The 23,229-nt window shown below is 31.4% G+C and overlaps 5 protein-coding genes across 5 annotated transcripts; 2 read left to right on the forward strand and 3 right to left on the reverse strand.

Annotated features, from left to right (window-relative positions):
* Window positions 1-1,592: 1,592 nt before the first annotated feature.
* On the reverse strand, window positions 1,593-2,147 carry K444DRAFT_661498 (DUF636 domain-containing protein; the record flags this gene model as incomplete). Its single annotated transcript, XM_024886599.1, has 3 exons — window positions 1,593-1,710; window positions 1,767-1,975; window positions 2,027-2,147. The coding sequence occupies 3 exons, from the start codon at window positions 2,145-2,147 to the stop codon at window positions 1,624-1,626; spliced, it is 417 nt and encodes a 138-aa protein (XP_024739185.1). The 3' UTR covers window positions 1,593-1,623.
* Window positions 2,148-5,078: 2,931 nt separating this feature from the next.
* Window positions 5,079-6,516, reverse strand: K444DRAFT_627242 (S-adenosyl-L-methionine-dependent methyltransferase; the record flags this gene model as incomplete). Its single annotated transcript, XM_024882775.1, has 4 exons — window positions 5,079-5,231; window positions 5,278-6,122; window positions 6,152-6,221; window positions 6,391-6,516. The coding sequence occupies 4 exons, from the start codon at window positions 6,514-6,516 to the stop codon at window positions 5,079-5,081; spliced, it is 1,194 nt and encodes a 397-aa protein (XP_024739186.1).
* A 741-nt stretch (window positions 6,517-7,257) lies between these two features.
* Window positions 7,258-8,409, forward strand: K444DRAFT_525182 (uncharacterized protein; the record flags this gene model as incomplete). The annotated part of the gene is made up of 3 exons (XM_024874421.1): window positions 7,258-8,077; window positions 8,135-8,312; window positions 8,361-8,409. The coding sequence occupies 3 exons, from the start codon at window positions 7,258-7,260 to the stop codon at window positions 8,407-8,409; spliced, it is 1,047 nt and encodes a 348-aa protein (XP_024739187.1).
* A 286-nt stretch (window positions 8,410-8,695) lies between these two features.
* On the forward strand, window positions 8,696-9,150 carry K444DRAFT_627244 (uncharacterized protein; the record flags this gene model as incomplete). The annotated part of the gene is made up of 2 exons (XM_024882776.1): window positions 8,696-8,902; window positions 9,025-9,150. The coding sequence occupies 2 exons, from the start codon at window positions 8,696-8,698 to the stop codon at window positions 9,148-9,150; spliced, it is 333 nt and encodes a 110-aa protein (XP_024739188.1).
* A 2,150-nt stretch (window positions 9,151-11,300) lies between these two features.
* Window positions 11,301-12,240, reverse strand: K444DRAFT_716808 (uncharacterized protein; the record flags this gene model as incomplete). Its single annotated transcript, XM_024888393.1, has 3 exons — window positions 11,301-11,324; window positions 11,513-11,583; window positions 11,631-12,240. The coding sequence occupies 3 exons, from the start codon at window positions 12,238-12,240 to the stop codon at window positions 11,301-11,303; spliced, it is 705 nt and encodes a 234-aa protein (XP_024739189.1).
* Between the last annotated feature and the right edge of the window lie 10,989 nt (window positions 12,241-23,229).

Genomic DNA, 23,229 nt, shown 5'->3' on the forward strand with positions numbered 1-23,229 from the left:
TATTATATAATTATAAAATAAAGTTTATAAATATTCTTTAATATTTTTTTTTGGCTTAGCTTGGAAATAAAATTAATTAATATAAATTAATTTTAAATAAGTTTTTAGATTTTTTGTAAGGTGTTTGTTAGTAGGCAATAAGACAATAGAATGAATCAGTGAGTTGTGAAACCACAGTATCAAATTCGGTACAGAACTAATCTCTGTTCCTTTTATAAGGTCCAGGGGAGCCCTCTCTAAATAGGAGCTCCCAATGACGTATATATATTTAGTAATTAATAAGCCTAAAGCCTATAATATAAATAGTAGTATAATTATAGTATTAAAGGGCCGTTAACCTCCCTGATTAATACCTGTAATATTAGAGGTTCGTTACATGCCTTTGAGTCACGTGCGACCCTATACACATCACATTTTTCTTTTATAATTTTAATTTTAAAACAAGATTATTATTATTAAATAAGTAACTTTCTTTTCTTGAATTTTATATCTTTTAAAAAAAGAATTTATAAATATTTTTAATAATAATAAAATTATAAAAAGTAAAATTTCTTAAAATAAATTTTAGCTTTAATATATAAGACTTAAAGCTTTAAAAATCCCTTATTAATATAAACTTTTTAAAATTAAATATATTTCTAAATCTAATAAAAAAAGTATTATTAAAATAATAATTATAAATTAATTATATTATTTTAAATAAATCTAATTAATTCTTTAAAATAAAATAATTATAAGACCTATATGAATAAGATTATAATATTATTAATTATTTAAGCTATAATTGCCTTTAAAAGTATTTTTATTATAAGATTTAGCTTTTAGCTTAAAAAGTAAATTAAAATAGCTTTTATTTAAAAATACTAAAATATAAAAAGCAATATATAAGTTTATAAATAATAAGTAAATACGCCAACTAGCTCAGCCTAATATAATATAATACATTATATATTGAAGTATATAATAGTTATAAAACGTGAAATTATAATAATTTTTAATTTTAAGAAATATTATTATAATATGTATTTTTTTTTATATATTTTTAAAATATATTTAATTTAATTTAGAGCCTAAATTTTATAACATTAATGCTTATTATTTTATAGAAATTTTTTATAAGTATTATAGAAATAAAAATTAGTTTTATTTAGTTTTTAATTACTAAAGTAATATTAATATTATATTTTTTTATTTTAAAATTAAGCTTATAAATATTCTCGAAAATAATTAAAGAATTATAAGCAAGTTTACTAATAATCTTCAAGTCTTCTAATATTGCGTATTAAGAGAATACAATTCGATATGTTTTCAAGAAATATCCTGTACCGGTTACATTGGGGTCACAGCAGGGAACTCCCAAATTGACCAGGCGGCGACATTCAAGCAGCGCATTCTTAGTCACTTTGAACATGAAGAAATCACAACCTCCAAAGTGTACGGGGAATCCTGCCCTACGTTCTTGGCTATATTTATATTCATATGCGCTAGAAAAGTAGAATGTCCTACGGAGAACCGTTTCCATAGTCCTAAGGCCAGCCGCAAAAGCTGCCACCCTTAGTTATTTGAACATGTCTATACTAAATTCGTTCCACCGCGTTACCTGTACAGCTCGTTGGACGTCGCTTATTGCGGAGGGGGCATGCGCTCAAAGGCGTGAGCCAGATTCTCATGACAGAAAGGAAGCTTCGTGGCCGTCCAGAACTCGGTGTCCTAATTGTCCATGATTTAGCCTCTAGCATTGGGCCCGGTGATGTCAATATACTTACTGGCTCAAGTTTCTTCTTGAATTCGCGGTCCAAACCGCCACCATTCATGGCGATAATATCTGGAGCCGCATCAGGGGACTGGGCGACCCCAGAACCACATGTAGGACAGGACGTGCGGTAGACCTTTAGGCCTGAACCTCCCTTGATGGCGAAGCTCTTGGTAGGCCCCACAATCGTGACCTTGTCCTTAGGGAAAATGGCGAAGAGGGCTAGGACGGGAGTAAGAAGAGATGAAGGATAATATCAGGGCGGGAACGTACCGTAGGTGGAACCAGTGTAGCGTTGGCAGTCATCGCAGTGGTCATAGGCAACGGCGTTGGGTTTATCAACGTCAATGCTGTAAGTAACAGCCTTACAGAGGCAGTGACCAGTAATTGCCATTGTCAAAGAGTTGCAAGAGATTTGGCAGAGAGGATTTGGTTGGGAGACTTGAAGTAAAGATGTCTATAAAGTGTAAGCAACCTATATATACCTTGCCTAGGCACATCAGTGAGATTCGCACCCGTTACGAATGTATCCTAAATCCTTGGTTGCAATGAAGATCTTTCGGCTAATGGCGTACCACACAATGTGGTTAGGGCCACACACATGTGGTAACTACCAGGGATGTTGGGGCCGCAGCAGCGCTACTCAAACAAGCGAAAAGATAATATTATAACTATAGTCAAATTTATTGCTCTAGTCGAGCCCCTTAAAAGTAGAGCTAGTCCTTTTAAAGCTATATAGCTATATATAAAACTGCTTTTCTAGTTTAATTTTTGAGTGAAAGGTAAGAGCATGCGGCATTGCTCGTAGAACACGTGATTTACCCTACCAACCCCACCAAAATCGCAATTTTTCAGCCCATACTTCAATGTAATTCCCAAAACAATTAAAGTACTAGATTTATTAAGGCTTTATTATATAGTAGCTATACCCTTGCTATTAATCACATCTTTTAGCTTACAAGTAAGCCTCTCCGTCAAATATTACTATTTTATTAGATTAACTTTAATTTATAGCTTTTATAAGACCTCTTTTATATTCTTAATTAAAATAGAAATAGTTTTCAACTTTATAATTTTATTTTTTATTTATTACCAGACCTTTTTAATTAGATTTAAATTAGGAAAAGAGAGAAACTAATTAAATTCATATAATTTATATAATTTTCGAGGTAGTTTTATTATATTCTTATAAATCTTTACTTTATTATTTATAAATAAAAATATCTTCTTTTACTTTATTATTAGGAAATTAAATCAAGAAAAAATAATAGAATTAAGAACTTAGTTTAAGTAAGCTATATTATAAACTCTCCTTTTCCCTGGTTTTTTTATTAAGAAAATAAGTAAGAACTTTTAATTTTAGCTAATTACTTGCCAAATTATTATACTTACTTTACTATTCCTATATAAAGATTATATATAATCTGAATAATACTTCTTATCCGGCTAATATATAACCCAAATTATCTCTCTCTAGTAAGGCTTATAACCTCTCTAATTTGGCTATAGCTTTTCTTTTACTAGTAAAGTAAACAAATAATAGTATAAACGGAAGTTCTCTAGTTCTCATTGAGTTAGTAACCCTTAAGAACGGATAGAGAGGGGATATTTGAGATTTCTGGGTCTGAGTCTGAGTTTTCCATTATTATATAATAATTAAAGAAGAAAAATAGTAGTTTGTAGCAAAAGAAGCGGTGAAGTGTGGGTTTTAGTAAGGGGTAGTCACGTGTTCGCTTAGGTATACAACGAGCAATGCCGCATACTCTTACTAAAATTTATTTTATTTAATTTATAATTTTAAAATTTATAACTTATATATTTAATTCTGGGTTTAATTATAAGGTCTTTTATATAATAAATAAAGATTATTTTAAAACTAATTAAATATAAACTATATTTATTCTAAAATAATATTTTTAATTTATTTATAATAATTGTTACGCTCTGCCGCTTCACTAGTAAATTTAGCGTCACGTGATTGCAATGACGCATGCGGCTGGGGCTAGTATTTAGAACACTAAAGCTCCCGCACTCAAGAGCTTCTCTCCTTAGTTTAGAATCCTCGGAATAGAGCCACTCTACCTTGCTTTCCAAGCTCAGAGACCCGGTCTCGTGACAATAATACTTTTTTATTATATAATTAAAATTAAACTAAAAAGGAATTCTATATATTATTATAAGAATTTAAAATAAAGATTAATTAGCTTTAATGCTTTTTTATATATAATTAAATAATTTAAAGATATTTTCTTATTATAATAATAAAGTTAAAGTAATATAATAAGGCAAATTTTTTAAAATTTATTTTATAAAATATAAAGCTAAAGAAAAAGAAAGAAAGAAAGAAAAATAATAACTAAAATAATAACTTATTATATATAATATAAGCTAGCTATTATATTAATTATTATAAGTATATTTTAATATTTATATTAAATATTATATAAAGAATTTTATTAAAAATTTATATTTTAATTACTTTTTATTTATTAGTTTTTTATTTTAAATTTAATTAAAGTTATTTTTTTATTTCTGAAAATGAAATATGAGAAAAGAAGTCTTTTTCTAAAAACTTAAAGTAGAAGATAAAATAAAAGGATATTTATTTAAGTAAATAAATAAGTTTTAATATATCTTAATATAATTTTTTAATAAAATAGAAACATAATGCCTTTAGGCCTTGGATTTAAATATTAGAGTACGAGGCAGGGTAAATGGTATAGGGGGTGGGAGGAGGGGGCCAGGCAGAGAGGCAAAGTAAAGGAGTGAGGAGGAGAGCGCGAGTATGTGAGCATACCACGTGTTTCGAGAAGCCCCGTGACTTTCCCAAGTCACGCGTATAATAGAGCGTCTGATAACATTCTAACCTAATACAGCTAGCTGTAAAGTCTGCATCCAAACCCCCTACACAGCCTCGTAAGTATTCTGCTGTTAAGAATATGTGCTGGGTAGGTTGGTCGGATTGCCCCTTCTCAGGCACCTGCGGATACATGACGACAACCAAATTTTCTTTGGATCACATCTTTCTGTGACGCGAAAAAAATATCTGAACAGTGGCCTGGCCTACCTATCCCTACGTTCTTTCTCACTCGAACCTTCACACTAGGGACTTAGAGGCTACATCATTGCGGGACTGAGGATGCAAAGACAAATATGCAAGAACTGAATAATGTCTCAAGAATTCGTCATATTTCTCTCGGAAATTTTCTCCACCGTTAGGTTGTGAAGCGGCTCTTGTCTCGTCGGTGGCTATTTTCTATTTGTAGGCTTCCAAAGAACAATAACGACCTCACACGTGTCCATTTGTTCGATATGCTCTGTTACTTTATAGGTGCGGATCCAAGACAACCTCGATAACTGCATCCGCACAGCCTGTAGGCTGTCTGACATTGACAATACGAAGCTTCTGATCTGGGGTTCTTAATAGTGCCTCCAAATCAGCTCTTGTGAGCTCCTTCGCACTCAACGCAGCCGTCATCTGCAAATCCATCGCAGTATCACAACTGCATCACAGCCAACGGCACCTCGCCCATCTCTGGCATTACGCTCTCCATAATCAGCAGTCTACTACCCTCATTATCCTCGAACGTTGTCATGGCTGGAACTATATTTTGCAGAATCTTGACTGACACGAGGTCCGGCCATCCATGTAAGATGTGCTTCAGGAAGTATACGTCGGCACCTTTGATGGGTTGTAGGGTCATGAAGTCGTACATTTGGAAGCTGATGCGACTGTTGAGATCGGAGTGCAAGGAACCTTCGAAGGAGGCGACAACCTCGACGCGGTCTTGGATGATGAATTTGATGCTGGGATAGTGCAGTGCGAGTTCGATATCGTTGTGGCCTGCGGAACCCCCTATCTGCAAATTGGTTAGTTTTACAGTCCGCATGTTGGCACTCAGAAATTGTAGGAAATGCACACATCGACCAGCGTGGCTTCGCCCAGAGAGGCCCAATCGAATCCGGTGCGCAGATGCGTGCGAGAATGCGGTTGTTTTACTCATCGTGGTCATCGCGGTCATCGCCAGACAGGATTGTTTCGCTCTCCACCCTTTCTCCACACCCTCACCATCATTCTGCAGAAATTTGAAGATTGTACCCCCCTCTGCCAATTCGGTCGCAAGACAAAGAGCCGACCTGTTCGGATCTTCCGTGTCACCCCATATGTCTAACGCTTTGACCTGCCAGCTTAAAGCCCGTCCAACTTCGTCAATATTGTGCCCTATACAAGCTGATAACGAGCTATCCTTGACAACTGCGGCGCTGTTGGCTGTGTGCGCGGCGCAGCCGTGGGCAGGCTCGCAGAAGGTGCGCTGGGTCATCGCGTGCCGGAGGACGCGGTGAATGCAATTGCGGGGAAGGCCATTTTCTTAGACAGGTTGTCCGAAGAGATCGCACCGTCAACGGGAACAGCATTCCAGACATCGTAATGGTTAAGGATACCGAGGACGGAGACGCCGTACTTTTCCTGGTCACAGCGTTAGCATTCATAGAGAATGTGGTATGTGCGGCATGTACAACGAACGCTTCATTTTTGATAAATTCACCAGGACCTTGCGCAAGTAAGATGAGGTCGCTTGCTGCCTTGATCAATGCTATGCGCGCCGCTTGCACTTGTCCCTCTTCTGGAAGCGCACCAGGTGCATCGGATCTGAAGGAAGGATGAGGGAGGAATGCGAGTCAGGGAACTTGGTAATTGTGTTGACTTGAGAGTGAATGCTCGCTACCAATTCTTTCATGCAAGGACCGAGAACATGTGCCATCGTGAGCAATTACTTGTAAGAATGGCAAACTGAGATCTTTCGTCTCAGAGCCAGGTCGTCCGTCAGCAAGGACCCTGGGTCAGAACTGCCAAATGCCTACTGAGACCCAATGCCGTGAATGTTTGCAAATAAAGACCGAGAAGGCATTATAGTTTCAGAGACGTATGTTCCTTAACCTTCACACTGAAGGGGTGTTGTATAAGCATATCAGGAAGGAGGTCATTGCCAATCACCAGGATATACCATTCTCCCTTTCAGATGATTATTGTTATCCTAGTTGGTAAGTGGCTGCTTTTAAAGGGGTAGATCGCGGGAGTAGGTTACTGCGCTTGATGGTGGGACGTCCGCTTAGGTTTTACCACATATGTGTGGTCTGGGATGTCGGGTGGGTCACACAGCGACCTTATCACGTGGAGGGATGCTTGGCCAATCTAGCTAGACCCATGTGACTAGTAGCAATTCCTGAGCAAGGAAGATTCCAAATATGGCCAGGTTCAATACCTTTAAGCATCGGTCAGAATATCTGATTCTAATTTTAACTTATGCAGATAGGTCGGATGTCAACAAGGGGCAAGTTGTCGAAGCTCAAGAAAGGAACCCTACAGGTTGCCTCCTCATGTTTCTAATTTTTGGTCGATTCTAGTGCTTATGCACGGGGAGCCAGGTTCATAACCAATTTGTCTTCTTGGGAAAAAGCTAAATAGCTCATGCAGACCCTTACGGTGTTACAATAAGGCAACGATGACGACTCCAGGACGGACCCACATTCCATGGCAAACCCAACCTGCTCAAATCCAGGAATTGATTAGTTATATCGACGTTCTCGAGGCCAATGTCTCGTATCTCCAATACCACCATGAACACTGCGATACATGGGTAGCCAGACCTCCCCTAGCAGGTGCGAACTCGCCATATCTTCCGCTTGACTTTGTTATCAACGATGAAAGCCGAGCCTCCCCAGATATGTCATCTCCGACCGTAGCCCCATGCACATGCGTATCACTTACAACTGCGCAACCATCTACCAAAAAAGTTGAGGGCAATCCCTGCTGGAAGCAAATCGCTGATCAAATAACCAAAGGGTGGGACAAACCCAACAGCTGGACGGAGAAACGGGAAGCTATTGGACTTGACTCAGTCAAGCAGAACAACTATGCTCTGACAGCCATTCTAGGCTTGAAGAAAGACCTCCCTGTCCATCTTGCACGAGACGAGTTTCCATCATCTGCACCAAGAAACTGTATCAATGCAATCGACGCTTTGGTAATATCGGCTCGGCAATATGCCTTGGACTCCAAAGCCTCCCAGAGAAGTTCTGGCCTCGTTGTACAGGTGCACATCTTCCGCGAACTGATCTTCGTATCCTTGTGTGTTGTGCTGGAGCAACATGGCCTTCCAATCGATACTATCGATAGCCTAATGCGAATCTGCATGTCAAACTCTGGATCGACAAATTTGTATCGGTTGAGGCGTGGCGCGCTTTGGGTCAATCGTGTGATCTCAGGTACTATGATGAAGAAAATGGGGTTGGGCCATGGATCTACCGAATTCTTCTTCCTCTGTGAGAATTCTTCCCCTACTACCAAAAGCAATTGACCAGCTGACCTATATGCTGCAGCCGGGAGGCCGGTATCACAATACGGTTTGCTGTGGGAGGCATGCGTGCATTCCTTGCCATATCTGAGCAACCGACTTGCCCAAATCAGCTGCACGGTTAAAGTTCCTGCGGCTAACCCGGATTGGATCCCTTTCTCAATACTACTGATTATCAAACATCTTGTTGGTAATGCATTAACGTAGAAGTATGCTTCTTGCATTCGAGTGTATCTGCTGACTATCACCAGGCTGGAGCAAATCTGCACCTCTTTGGATTATAACATAGGAATGATTTGAATCAGGGTGGCCGGTAGTTTGCTAGTTTACAGTCTGTAGTGGAGAACAGACTAGACCGTATGGATTTCATCAAACTAGAAAACGTCTAAAATTCAAGGGTGGGGTGGCAACTGAATCATTCGTATAAAATAACCCTTTGTCTTCCAGACTTCACTGAAGCCATTTCAGTACTTGGTATCCTGTCTCGGCCGCATCAAGTCTGGTCACTATTTTCCTTTGGCCGCGACTAATGATAACTGCCTCCGCTCTGATGAGAAATGGGTGTGACTGAGGTGACTCTATTACAATGGTCAATCTCCCGGCTCCCTTCAGCGACATTTTGCGCTGCAAATTACTTTTCAAGAATCCCTCCGAGATCGAAAGGCTTGAGCGACTGAGTACATCGACTCCTGAAGTTGCGGCGTTCGAGGTGAGGGAGCAGGAACTGCAGCAAAATGTCTTCTTCGACACTGTCATCGTTGCCGCCGCGTCTGGTTCTACAGTACCCTCGGGGGTATGGTGGCCGGCTTCAAGCTGCTCGAAATGATGAGCGAGGGGAGTAGGTTACGTCAGAGCAGAAAAAGGGGTTTGATTGGCATTGAGGCGTACACGGTACCGAAGCTTGATCTTGTCCAGGCCGTCTTGAGGTTTATGAGGATAACCGCTGGCCATCTTGGTCTTAGTGCTTCGGATATTAACGAGTCCAATTTCGTGGTTGACGATCGGTTCACAGGCCCTGCTTACGCAAGGGGGACCCTCTGACCGTAAACTCTATGAAAGAGGTCACTGCAACAGAGGGCATTCTGTTGGACCCGGTATATACCGGCAAAGCCATGGCTGGGATGTTGACTATGACCAGAAATGGAGAGCTGTCCCAGAGCAAAAACGTACTCTTTTGCTATACACCGGTAGGCGAAACTAGCTTTAAATCGATTTTTAGCGAGAACACTAAAAGTTATTCCGAATTGAATTATTAATATTTACATCTAGTATAATTTGCTCTTTGTCTTTCCTTTTACCCTCTATATTCGGTATAATTGAAATCTAAATACAATATAGCTCTTTATTAAAGTAATTTGTCGGATTAAACGGAGGGAGAATAGGCTGTTTTTTTTTTTTGGCTTTTTTCGAAGGAGTTATTATTAGTAAGGCTATTAAAGAAAAGGTAATTTAAATAGAGGTATTATTAATTTGAATAAATATCTTTCTATAAGTTCTCTGCTTTAGGATATAGGCAGCAGAAAGCGAAGTAGGTATACGAGATGCCCCCTTTATCTTTCTATATCATATACCGCAATTCGAGACCTTTAGAAATAATTGCCGTTTGTTAAATGCCGCAAGTAAGGAAATTCGAGGTTTGGGCGCATTATTAGTAGAGGATTTACTAACCGCTTTTTCGAGCAAGTTTTTCGACCGACAGCAGGTATTATCCCCACAATTTCAATAAAGTTTGGAAGCGTTTGGAAGAGTGGTTATTAAGTAATTACAATCTTAAGGTATAATAAAGTGGTTGGGAGACGCAATTTAGAGGGGGTGGTAAGCCTCGCTTAGAAACGCGGTTTTGGCGATTGTTCTGGGAAAGACTAAAACGACCCCCCCGGTGTCGATTAGGGGTGTCGCTTGGGAGCAGGCTAGGCGCTCGGACAGGAATACCAAAACTCCGGCTTTTTCTTTATTTTAATTTAATTTTATAATGACGTAATATAATTTAATACTTGTTTTATTTCCTTATAGCGCTAATTAAGGGCTATTTAAATATAAACTTTTTTTTAAATTTTTTTTGGATTAGTAATAGTTCTTTAAATTAAAGAAGTTAAAATTTTTATATTTTATAGCCTAGAAATTTAGCAAAAAAGTCCCTAAAACCAAATTTAAGAGCCCTATAAGCCCATAATTTATAAGGCCTTATAGGGCTCAAAAACTAAAAATTAATTAATTAGTATATAAACTCCCTAAAATTAAAATACTATTTTAAGAAATCTTTCTATTATAAGTTAGAAAGTATGTAATTATAATATAAGGGTTATAATATATGTTACGTGGCACCAGTCACGTGGTGCCACTGCACGTGACTTAGCGTATAGCCAGTGCTTTTAGCCCGGCACACAGCCTTCAGCTCAATTCAAGCTCTTTACCACCACTGCAACATCACCCTATCGTGACAATATACTAGCTTAGACTTATATTGAAAAATCTAATTTCAGATTTTTAAAGAGCTCAGATAGCCAATTAAATATCCTTGCCCCAATCGACACCCCTAATCGATACCCGGAGGGGGGTGGGGGGTCGTTTTAGTCCTTCACATTTTTTCTGCATATTGGTATAGTTTCGCCTACCGCAGTACAGGAGGCCAGGTCTCTCTCAGTGCTTACCCATCCGTTATTTAAAGTAAGATTATATTTAAGAGCTGTGAGTGTAGCATTATTATATAATACATAACTTACCTCACTCTTAAGAGGGTAGCGCATGCTATTAAAAGTTCCAATCTCTTACCCATAATGAAACTACGTTAATCCCAGAGTTTTTCTTGTCGGCCTTGCTGAGGCTCTGTAATCCAAGAAAAGATTGCACGACCGATAATAGCTAACGGCTTTCTTCGAAAATCATATCTGCAGCTTTCTCCTTAACTATATATACCACCAAAACGGGAAACGCCAGGAATCCGGGAGACTAAAGCATTTCCAATGCCCACAGTCTTCCAGGACTTTATTTCGAAGCACAAGTTTCACCCTTGCGACTTAGAGGGCAGTTCTCTCACTATTGAAGAATGCTTTAATGCTGCTTAAAGCGATTTCCCTGTAACGGTTTCTGAGGCTCGGCTTCGAGGTCCGGGTTAACTGACATATGACAGTCGCCCGAAAACTTGTGGGCACAACATTGGCCGGTTTTGGCTGAAAAAAAAAAAGATTTATCTAAGGACCAAGGCCACGCCCACACTAGTCGCGATATAGTAATGTCGCCCTCGTTTGTATCGGTGGCGTTGAGAGAAAAGAAAAAGTTCCGACCGAGTTATTATAATCCAGTATAAATCAGATATTCAACTACTACTTCTTCTTCTCCTGCACCGCATTCTTTGTCTCATCCTTTCAGGCATGAAACTCGCAGTCCGTTATCTCCAATTTACCTCGAAGCTGCTGGAGTAGCGCTGACTTCGCCCAAGCCATATTCCTCCGATCGAGGCCTGTACAGAGGGTCCTGAAATGGATTTCTTGGGTATCTCTGAGAGAGATCAGACAACTCACCTCGACGCCATGGCCAGAGTGGCCTTGAAGCTGACCAGCGGGCTGCCTGGAGATGCTTCAAGACCGGTTGTCTCATTTCTCCTAAAGCAACTGCTGCACCGCCGATAACATTACCGCAAAATGTGCACAGTTGCCTCGCGGCGGCTAAAAGTCCCGATTCGAAACTTAAAGCGCAGAGTAACACGAAACAGCATACTATGATCAAAAGCTGTATGAAGTCGAAATTGGTGTAGTTCCCGTCGAGGAACATGATACGACTACAATACTTAGATGTCTGGGTGTATTGGAGCGCGTCTGAAGGAGCTTGCGGCTTGAGCAGAATACTTGACATCATGTATCTTGCTTGCAAAAGAGAGGCTTCCATCCAGGCTTTAAGCTCTATGATCCATTGTTCATTGGGATCAATGCCAGTAAGCCTGTTGCCGTTCCAAGCCATGAGAGCCGTGACTCCACCCATGTTGCGCAGATACTCGGTCACAGTACCATTGAGCACTAATTGTCGCTGGAGCACCTCGAAGTCCGGTAGAGCATCTTGGTATCCCACATCCTGTAAGATTTGGGTCAAATCCCCAACGATATCTTCTTGTCGGCCCCAAGTTGTACAAATCATTGGGGATTGCTGGACACAAAATTGATGTTGCTCGACGCACCCGATGGCGGTATATTCTTGGTCGGGGATTGTTGCTGTGAATACATCAATTTGGCCATTCCCCACTTCTAATTGAAGATTATTGAAAGCTTGGAGGAAGATTTTGGCAAAAGCTCTGCTGTTATCCGTTGACTCGCCCGTATTACAGTCGATCCCAAGATAGCCGCCTTCATAGCTGCAGTTCCCTATAATATCCAAAACAGCATTTCGCGCGGAATCATGAGCAGAAAATAGAGGGTCGTCAATTATCGTCGGATAGCCAGTCCAGGCGGCTACTCTAAGGCCGAGAACGAATATCTGTCCATCCGGACGCCATAAGTTTGGATGAAATCTTATCGAATGGGAAGCCTCAAATTTACTGAGGTAAGCGGGTTGGGCCCATACATCTAACTGCGTCTCCATAGGGTCACCGTTGCTTAATATAATCCTTCTACCCGATAGTTGCTTAGAGAAGTGATTCGGGCCATTGCAAGAACTGAGGTGTGTTCCGAATAGGTTAACACCATTGGTAGCCCCAGCACGTAAATCTCCAAACGAGATTTTGGAATTGTTGCAATCGGATCCTGATGGAATAACCAGAAATTCCTCAGTCTACTGAGGCCATTAGCGGGCTAGTCGACAAAACCGAGAAGCGAAAAGTGATTTTCTGATTTTTTTGATTTTCGCACCCCCCCCCCCCCCCCATACCTCACTAAAAAAAGAAGTACAGCATATACGCCTTATTCTCGACTACTCCTAGCCCCCCCTTAGCTTGCGTAGTCTGTAAGGCAAATCCTATGGATTACAAGGCATATCTCCATCTCCCTTACTCTCTATATCCTCCGTATTACCTATATTATTCGAATTATCTATATCTCCTTTATTTCCTTCTCCTCTAGTATCCTTACTCTCCTCTACCATAATCTCCTTCCCTATTATCTTCTGATCTTATATCTATTTTTATACTCGCTTTCTATATCTTATAGGCAATTAAGGCTTTAGTATAAAGGGTTTTATAGATATAAAGTAAGGCTTTCCAGACTTAATAGAAAGTATAAATTTTACTATTATTATTATATCTATAATTTATATAAATACTATTAAATTCGCCTTTTATAATTATATAGTATTTAAAAGAGTTCTTTAGTTTTTTCTTATTACTATAAGTAATATAAGCTTAAGAGAATTCGGTTCCGTAAGTATATATTAAGCTTGCTTCTAGATTTGCCTTGCCTTTCTCTAATTACTTTAGCTCTCTGCCTTAGTATAGCTTTATCTCTCTAACTTTAGTCTTATTATTAATTTACTTTATTATTTTAGTAATATTATTAGGTAATATAAGGAAATTAAAGTATTATTACGGAAGAAGGAAAAAGAGATTATATATAAGGAGGAAGTCAAGAAATAAAAAGATTTATTAGTTAAATATATTAATAAGAGAGAATATTATAGACTAAGTCTAGATTATTAGAGAATATATTATAAATATTATCTTTTTACTTATTTATAGCTTTATTTTTTTTAACTATTTTTGCCTTTATTAAAGCTATTACCTAAAGTTATATTTAATATATTTTTAATAAAAGAAAGCTTTAATATTAGTACTTAATAGCCTTAGATTAAATATATTTAAATATTAAAAAAATTATAATTTTAGGTATTATAGTTATAAAAATAAAGATATAAATATTCTTTTTTTTTATTTATAAAAGCCAAAATATACTAATAATAATTAAACTATACTTAACTCGTATAGTTAGCTAATTTACTTTATTAATTATAAATAATTCGAGGTAATTTAAATTTCCTTAAATCTCTATATATAATTTATTATATAAACTTCTATATTTCTATATTTAGTAATACTATAATTATAATTTTTGGATAAGAAAAATTCCCTTATTCTAGTATATATAATTATATTTATTTCTTATTTTTCAAATATATAATTATTAAATTAAAGAGGCTTAAAAATTCTAAATAATACTTTTTCCTAAAAAAAAAAATATATTCTTAATAAATAGTAAAAGTAAATATAGAATTATATAATAATATAACTACTTTATACTAGTAACTTTATTTTCTATAAAATTATAATTTTATTCTATTTTTATTCTAAAACTTTTATTTTTCTTTTATATTTTTTCGATTTTACTATTAATACTAAAAGCTTTTATTTTTTACTAATACTTTCTTTATTAATACCTTTATTAATACCTTTATTAATATTTCTATTAATACTAAAAGCTAGTATCTAATTATCTTATAACCTTTCTCTCTTTCTCTAAATTTCTTCTCTAAACTCTTTTTCCGAATCTTTTCTTTAAATCCCTCTTTTTTTAATACTTCTATTATTAATATTAAGAGCTAGTATCTAACTACTTTATAATCTTTCTCTCTTTTTCTAAATTTCTTCTCCGAATTCCTTTTCCGAATTCCTTTTCCTTTAATACTTTTACTAATAATACTAAAGCTAGTATCTAACTATTACTTCCGGGTTACTTTTATCTAGAACTCCTATATTATAAGTCTTTAACTTACTTATTTCTTAGAAAGCTAAATTTTAGATCTCTTTTTCTCTTTTCTAATATCTCTTTTTCCTCTTTTCTAATATCTCTTATATTTTCGGGCTGTTTAGAAATACCCTCTCTTAAACTTCTAAAAAAGAGGCTAATTTCTATTTAGCTTTCTCTAAACTTTAATACTTTCTTTTCTTTTCTAATACCTCTTATATTTTTGGGTTCTTTAGAAATATTTTCTTTCGAACTTCTAAAAAAGAAACTAATTTCTATTTAGATCTCTTTAAACTTTAATACCTTCTCTCTTTCTTTAATACTTATAAAAGCCTTTAAACTATTACTAAATATCTCTATTCTTTATTTTAAAATATATACTAATTTATTCTTATAGAAAATAGCCTTTTTTTCTCTAATCTTAACTTCTTTAATATATATTTCTTGCCTTTAGGCTATTTAGATATTTCTTTATTTACTTTTATAAAATATATATTAATTTATTTTTTAGCTTCTTTTATCTTATTTTTCTTTTAATATTACTATATATATATCTAGTTAATACGAGTTCTTATAACCTATAATTAGGCTTTCTATTTATTAAATATCCGAATATTTTATTTTACTCTTATTTTATATATTTTATTTTATATATTTTATGTATTTTATTTTATATATTTTATTTTATATATTTTATTTTATATATTTTATTTTATATATTTTACTTTTCTTTTATTATAGATTAGAACTTAAATAGTATTTACCTTAAGTACTTATATTCTCGGATATATAAGATTTTTATAGATTTTTCGGGATTATAAACTAGTTTATTTTAGTTCGAGAAAGCTTCTTTAAGAATATTTCAGAAATTATAATATTTACTATAACTTCTCCTAAAAATTAATATAATATAAATATTTCTAGTCTATTTTCTTTCTATAAAGCAAACCGCTATTCTAAATCTATATAAAAGTCCTAATTATTCTTTAAGTTAAAATATAAGTACTTTTTATTTCTATTAAATTAGATATAAAAAATAATAGATATTTTTGGGCTAGATTATAATACTAGTTAAATACTAAAACTTCTTATACCTATCTTATAAACTTATAATTCGAAATATATTATATTTAATAAAGCTTTTATATCTAATTACTTTATATTATAGTAAAATGTCTTAATATTATAATTAGAAAAGTTCTATTTTATAATCTTATTTATTACTTATAGATTTTCTAGCTAATAAGTCTTGGCTAATAGCTAAGAAACTTATTAACTACTTTATCTAAAGCCTCTAGAAATAGGAAATTACCTTAATAAAAACTTAGTATTAAAAATAGATTTAACTAATTAATTTAAATAAAAAGTTTATAATAGAAATTTCTATATCTAGATAATTCTATATAATAAACTCAAGTACTTATTTCTAGTTATATAAGTAAGCTATTATAGTATGGCAGGTTATACTCGTCGAAAATTATATTATTTTAGCGGTTTTGAGGTTTAGGTTATATAGTAAAGGCCACAGCCTTTTGCACGTGACTTGCGGAAATCACATAAGAAAGCTGGTTTTTCTATAGACTTAGAGAATAATTCTTTATAAGTATTTAATTAATTAAGCTTTTATATACTATATATTATTTATACTTTACTATTTATACTTTTAATTTATTATTTTGCTATTAAGTCACGTTTTGCACTCTGGTATACTTTATATAGGTTTTTATCTTATTATAGTTTCCCTCTTATATATTTTATAGTAAGTAATATAGGGAGGATAGAAACTTTATAGTTAAGGTAATACTCTTATAAAGTTCTAAAGGGTATTTATAAGGCGGATTATTAGCTTAGTAAGTTAGGAGAGAAAAGGGCTATTATAATATCTTAAGCCTAAAGCCGAAATATTAAGGATATATAAGTATTAATTTTAGTATCTTATATTAATTTCTAATATACCTAGTAATTTGAATATAAGTTAGCCGCAAGATATAGTTACTAGTATAGTATATAGGGGTAGTAAAAATAGAGGCTAATTATAGAAGGAAAAGAAGTAAAGGAAATAGAATAAGAAATATTATACTAAGATAGTATAAGTTAGACTTTAGTTAGAATTAGACTTTAGTACTCGGAAATAAAGTTATATTATTAATTTATATATTATTTTTAGTTATAGTAAAAGCCGGAATTAAAGTAGCTTTAATCTTAGTAGAAAAGCTTATTCCTAAGTCCGAAAAAAATACCCAAAAAAGGAAATACCCTTAAATCTAAATAAAATAGTAAACTAGAATCGGAAATAAGAATTAAAAAGAAATCGGAAATAAGAAATTATATAAATAAACTAGAGAAGCTTCTAGAAAAAGAAATAAATACTAAGTAAAAAAAGAAAAGAGAATTCAGAAAAGTCAGAAAAATTAGCAAAATTATATTTATTATTTTTATTATCTTTAATAGTATTAATAGATATACCTAGTTTAGTAAAATTAAGGGAAAATACTATAGGTATTAAGCTAACGGAGCAGGAAAGAGAGTATAAGTAATAGAAATAAGACTAGAAAAGCTATTACTTTATTATTACTAATACTAAAACTCGAACCTTAATTATATCTATTATTATTAACTAGTTTCTCTCTAATTCCGGTTCCCAAACCAAAAGATATACTTAAACGGGAAGTTAGTTCTTTAGGAATCTTATTAGTAGAAGTCTTAGGTACGGAAATTTTATAATTAATTATAGAAGAAATTATTAAGATTAATATGGCTAAGAATAAATATATACTAGTACCGGGTTTAAACCTACTACTTATAGGAGCTCCTAGAATACTATGGTTTTAGGGAAGCAATATCTCTATATTCTTGGAATAATATATAAATATATATAAGAATTATTATATTCCTAATAATATTAAAAGAAAGAGAATTATCTATTATATCTCTCTTATTTATAAGAATTAGATTAAGGCTATACCGGAATACTATACTAATAATCCAGGAAATTACTAGAAAACCAAGTTCTTTAAGGCCTTACTAAAGGAATTCCGAGAATATAACTAGGAAATACTTAAAATTAGCCGTAACTTTCTTAATTAGATTATTATATAAGCCTAGAATAGAGAAATCTTATTTAAGTCTTATATTAATATATTTAATAAAGTATTAAAAAAGTTACTAAAAAGGAAAGAGATAAATGAAATTACTTAGTATTAAGAATTTATAAGAGAATTATTTATTTTAGTAAGAAATTATATTCTTAAGAATATAAACTTTGAGCCTATAGATATTTCTACCTATAAATATAATAAGATATATAAGAAGGTAATAATATTCTATTAGTATAAAAAAAAGAAATATTATTTTAATATTATTAATAACCCAGATATATCTAGACTTAAATAAGAATACTTAAATATAATAGTTTATAATATAATTCCTAAACCAGAAAATAATTATTTCTTACTAGTTTCTCCTATTATACTTTCTAAAACTACTATAAATATAAATAAGAGAAGAACCTAGCCTATAGCTAATTATATAAAACCTACTAAAAGTAATAAACCTAAGGGAAATAATATTAACTAGCTAGTAAGAAATCTAGAAAAACTATTTATTATTACCGTAACTTAAGAGAACCTATAAAAATAACTTAGTATAGCTACTATTATAATTCGGGAAAATGTCTATAGCCTGCTTATATAGCCTAGCTAACTATAGTAAATATAATAGTATTAATAGTCTAGTAAATATAATCCGAGTTTTTGAAAAAAATATACTAGAAGTTATAGTAGAGGTTATAAAGAATACTATAATAGCTATAGTAATTAAGCTAGAATAAGTAAAGAGTCTAAATAATTATATTTTAGAGAAAGTTAGTCTTAAATATAGTTAGAAAATACTACTTAAGTTAATATAGCCTATAATATAGATCTAGAACCAAGAGAACGAATTTATTATAGGTACTATAATAGAAATAAGAATAATAATATTAATCTAGAATATATTTATATCTCTTGGTTCTATTACCTACTAATAAAAGAACTTATAAACCATAAATATATTTACTAATTTAATAGAAAATAGTATAAAGGGCTATTTAAGCCTAAATAAGAAAGTATTCTTTTTTTTCTTACTAGTAAGTACTAGTAGTTTAACTAAATTATTTCCTAAGTCCAAGAAAGAAAATTTAACTATAACTTAAATACTTAACCCAAAAATATCTAGAGATTAATAGGAAATACCTAGTTTACTAGGTAAGAAAAAGAAAAGGGAACTAGCTAACCGGAATTTATATATAGAAGTAAGTAAGTTATATCTAGGGAATCTAAATAGCTACTTTGCCTTAAAGAAAATTATATTAGAATTACTAATACTTCAGGTTCTGGAATTAATAAATAGTACTAAGATTTAGCTATAAATAGTATTTCTATTAATACTATAATAGGTTTCTTATTAAGGAAAAAGAGAAAAGAAATAGAAATAATTAAAGAGGTTTTCCGAAAACAAGCCAGAATAGAAAAGAAGCTATTTTATATAAGAGGCCAGAAGAATATTACTTTAAGAAATAATAAATAAGGAAATAGCCTAGCTAAGGATATAAATATTAATATTTCCGGGAATAAATAGAATAAATTAGAGACCTAATATACTCTTAACTATAATAAGTATAGAATTCTTAAAGTTAATAATATTCTAATAAGATTACTAAAAAAAGTAATTATCCTATTTCTAAAGATTTAGAAAAAAACAAGAATACTTATTAATACCTTAAAAATACTAGATCTAGCTACTATACTTTAGAACTAATAAATTAAGAATAATACTTCCTATTTTATTATCTTATAAATAGGAAATACTATTATATTAAATATAATTAGATATACTAGAAAATCTGCGGAACTAGTAGCTATAGCTTATATAATAAATAGAATATTTAAGGAATTAGAAATACTAGCTTAGGTATCTAATACTAATAAAATTATTTAATTTAAAAATAATAGTATTAATATTCAAATATTATTAGCTTATAAATATATTATATAAACTCTATATCTCTAATTCATATTTCGAGAATCTCAAGAAAGTATTAAATATAAAGGAATAATTAATACTAAAGCTAAAGTTAATATTTTCCCTAAAAAAATCTCTAGAAGTATTAGTAAAATAATATATAATACTATAGATTATTAAATGTTTATTATTACTAAAGCAGAATTTGGATTTATAGGAATAGTAAAGCTTAGAGCTAAGGTTATAAATAGAATAAGATATAAAGATATGTTTTTCCTAGTTAAAGAGGCTTTAAAGATCTTGCTTAATTAACTATTCTTAGTAAAAATAAAGATAAATATTATATATAGGAGTAATAATTTATAAAATAAAAGGTTTACTAACCTTAAAAATAATTAGAATACTTATATTATTATAATTATTTTATTTTTAAAGAATACCAGGAAATAAAAGAAAGTAATAGTTTAAAAATACTAAGCTTCTAGAGTTAAGAAATTAAGTAATATAAAGCAGGAAACTAAAGGTAAAGAGGAAAAATAGAGCCTGGTATTATAACTAGTAATAATATTAGAGGAAATAGGAAGATACCGGAATTTCCTATAAATTCTTTTATTTTGGGTTTAGGAATTTAGGAAATTAATAATATTTTTAGAGAAACTAAAGTAGAAAAGACTCTAATTAGAGTATTATTAAAAGTAGTTCCGGAATTAATAGAAAAAGAAGTAAAAAGAGTATTAAATAAAGATATTTCTAAAGAAAAAGTAAAGTAGTATCTTCTAATAATAAAGAAATATATTTCCGAAACTAAGAAATATTAAACTTAAGACTAGAAAGAATTCTGGAATATATAGGAGCTTAAGAAAGGCATATTAAAATACTAGATAAAAAGGCACTCTCTATACCTAACTAGAAAGAAGCTAAGTAGAAAGGTTATAAATTCCGGAAATTAGATAAAAAAAGTACTAGAGAAAATAGCCATAACTCTTAAAGAAAAGAATAATAATTATAATTTATTTCTAATTACAGGAATATATAAAATAAAGAATAAGAAAGTTTAACTAGTAAATACTAATAATAGAACTAGAAAAGGCCCTAGTAAATATCCGGACTAGTTTAAGAGATCTAAAGCTAGAGAATACTTATAGGAATATACTAGGAAATATAAGAATTACCTTTTATTAAAAATATTAGCTATTCTAAGAGATTTATAACTTATTCCGAAATATCTTAAATAATTAGATATTAGTAACTAGCTTTAGGAAAAGAAACTAGCTATATTCTAAGAATTAATAATTAATTAAAAAGATATAATTATATTTAATTAGAAAAAAGTAGAAAAAGTTTATAAGAATATTAGCCTATTTATTCTAATTAAGACTATTAAGTATAAAGCCTAATAAGAGAAGAATTTCTCATATCCTAAAGCTCTAGTACTAGTAATAGTAAAAATACTATTAGAATATCTAGATTATAAAGTTCTTAAGAAATATAATAGATCTTACTAAAATCTATAATTTTTAGTTATAAAGAAAATTACTAGAACTTATAGACTAATTAATATTATTATAAAAATAAATTTAGTAACTTTATAAAATACTAACCTATTCTTATCTATTAATAAGATCTTAAAGAAATTTACTAGATATACTTATATTTCTCTAATTAATTTCTTTTCCGGATATAATTAACTTATACTAGATACTTATAATAGAGATTTAATTATATTTATAATATTTCTGGGGCTATTAAGAATAATTATATTATTTTAAGAAGCTATTAATTCCGTTATATAGTTTATATAAGTTATTATAACTATTCTGGAAAATCTATTTCCTAAAATTACTATACTATTTATTAATAATATTAGAATTAAGGGACCTTATATAGACTATAATAAGTAACTTATTTTACCTGAAATTCGGTGTTTTATATTTAAATACCTTTAAAACCTAGATATAACCCTAGATAGAATTAAATAAATTAGAGCTAATATTAGAGAAAAATTATAGTTCTATTATAATAATATAATTATTATTAGCTTTATTTATAAAATATTTAGAAGAAGCCCTTTAAGCTCAGGAATTACTAAGATCTTAAGATAAAAATATTATAATAATATAACTAAAGGCAAGGTATTTATTAGAATTATTATTTATTACTATATTTGGATTAAAGGCTTTATAATTATTATTAAACTCATTTATTATTTAATAAGAAAAAGTATAATATGAAACTAGAATAATAAATAAAAGCAAGCTATATGAATTCTTTAGGAAAAGCTTATTACTACTTTAATACTTTATAAGTTATACTATAATCTATTAGAAGGTTAGGGAATAGTTATATTAGTAATAGATACTAGCCTAGATAAATAGAGCAGAACTCTTAATTAATATAATAATAAAGGAAAAAAGAGAGTTATATAATATAAGTCTAGAATCTGAAATAATACTAAATAGAGATATAATATTACTAAGAGAAAATACTAAGGGCTAGTAAAGTATTTATAGAAAATATAATTCTGGCTATATAAAGTTTACTTTATCCTTAAACTAGATACTAATATACTTATTATATAGCTAAGTAAAGTGGCTATAGATCTTCCTAGGGCTCTAGTTACTTACTAGCTAGTATGAATTTAACTATTTAATTTTAAAGTTAAGTATATTAAAGAAACTAAGTATACTATTACTAATAAATTATTAAGATACCTATAATAAAAAGGTAATACCAAAGATAATAAGAATATTAATAAATAGTTAGTAATAAAGCTTAATACTATTAGAATAGTACTTATTAGGCAGAAAATTCGAATAAAGGAAGCGGTTCTAATTTAGTTACATAATATTATTTTAAGGAATCCGACTTCTAAGACCTTTATTAGATATTTAAATAATAGTATCTAGTTACTAGAGATTAATAATTAAAGCCTTACTATATCTAGAAGCAAATTAGTAATATTAAAAAATAATAAAATCCGGAAGTTATATAGTAAAAGCTATAGCCTTTTATATATAACTTCTAGTAAAATAGTAAATAATAATACTAACTATTATACTTTACTTAATAACCCGACTATTTTACTAGATTCCTTAAATAATAGCTATTTTAAATAATACTAGAATATTATATAATACCTTATAATACTTTTTAGACTAGAAGAAATATCTAAGGCCAAGTTTCGAAAGTTAAGCAGAGAAGCTTTAAATTATAGTATAAAAGATTAATTACTATAGAGAATTATATCTAAAGTATACCTACCTTAACTTATTATTAATAATTAAGAATAAAGAGAAATTATTATTAAAGAGCTATATAATAAGATTAGATATACCGGAAAAGAAAGCACTTTTTATTTAGTAGCTAGTTACTATTACTAGAAAGATTACTATAACTATATATAGAAGTATATTAATATTTATAAAATCTATTAGTATAAGAGTAAAAGAAAATAAGA

This window comes from Hyaloscypha bicolor (genome assembly GCF_002865645.1).
Source record: "Hyaloscypha bicolor E unplaced genomic scaffold K444scaffold_53, whole genome shotgun sequence".
NCBI classification, from domain to species: Eukaryota; Fungi; Ascomycota; class Leotiomycetes; order Helotiales; family Hyaloscyphaceae; genus Hyaloscypha; species Hyaloscypha bicolor.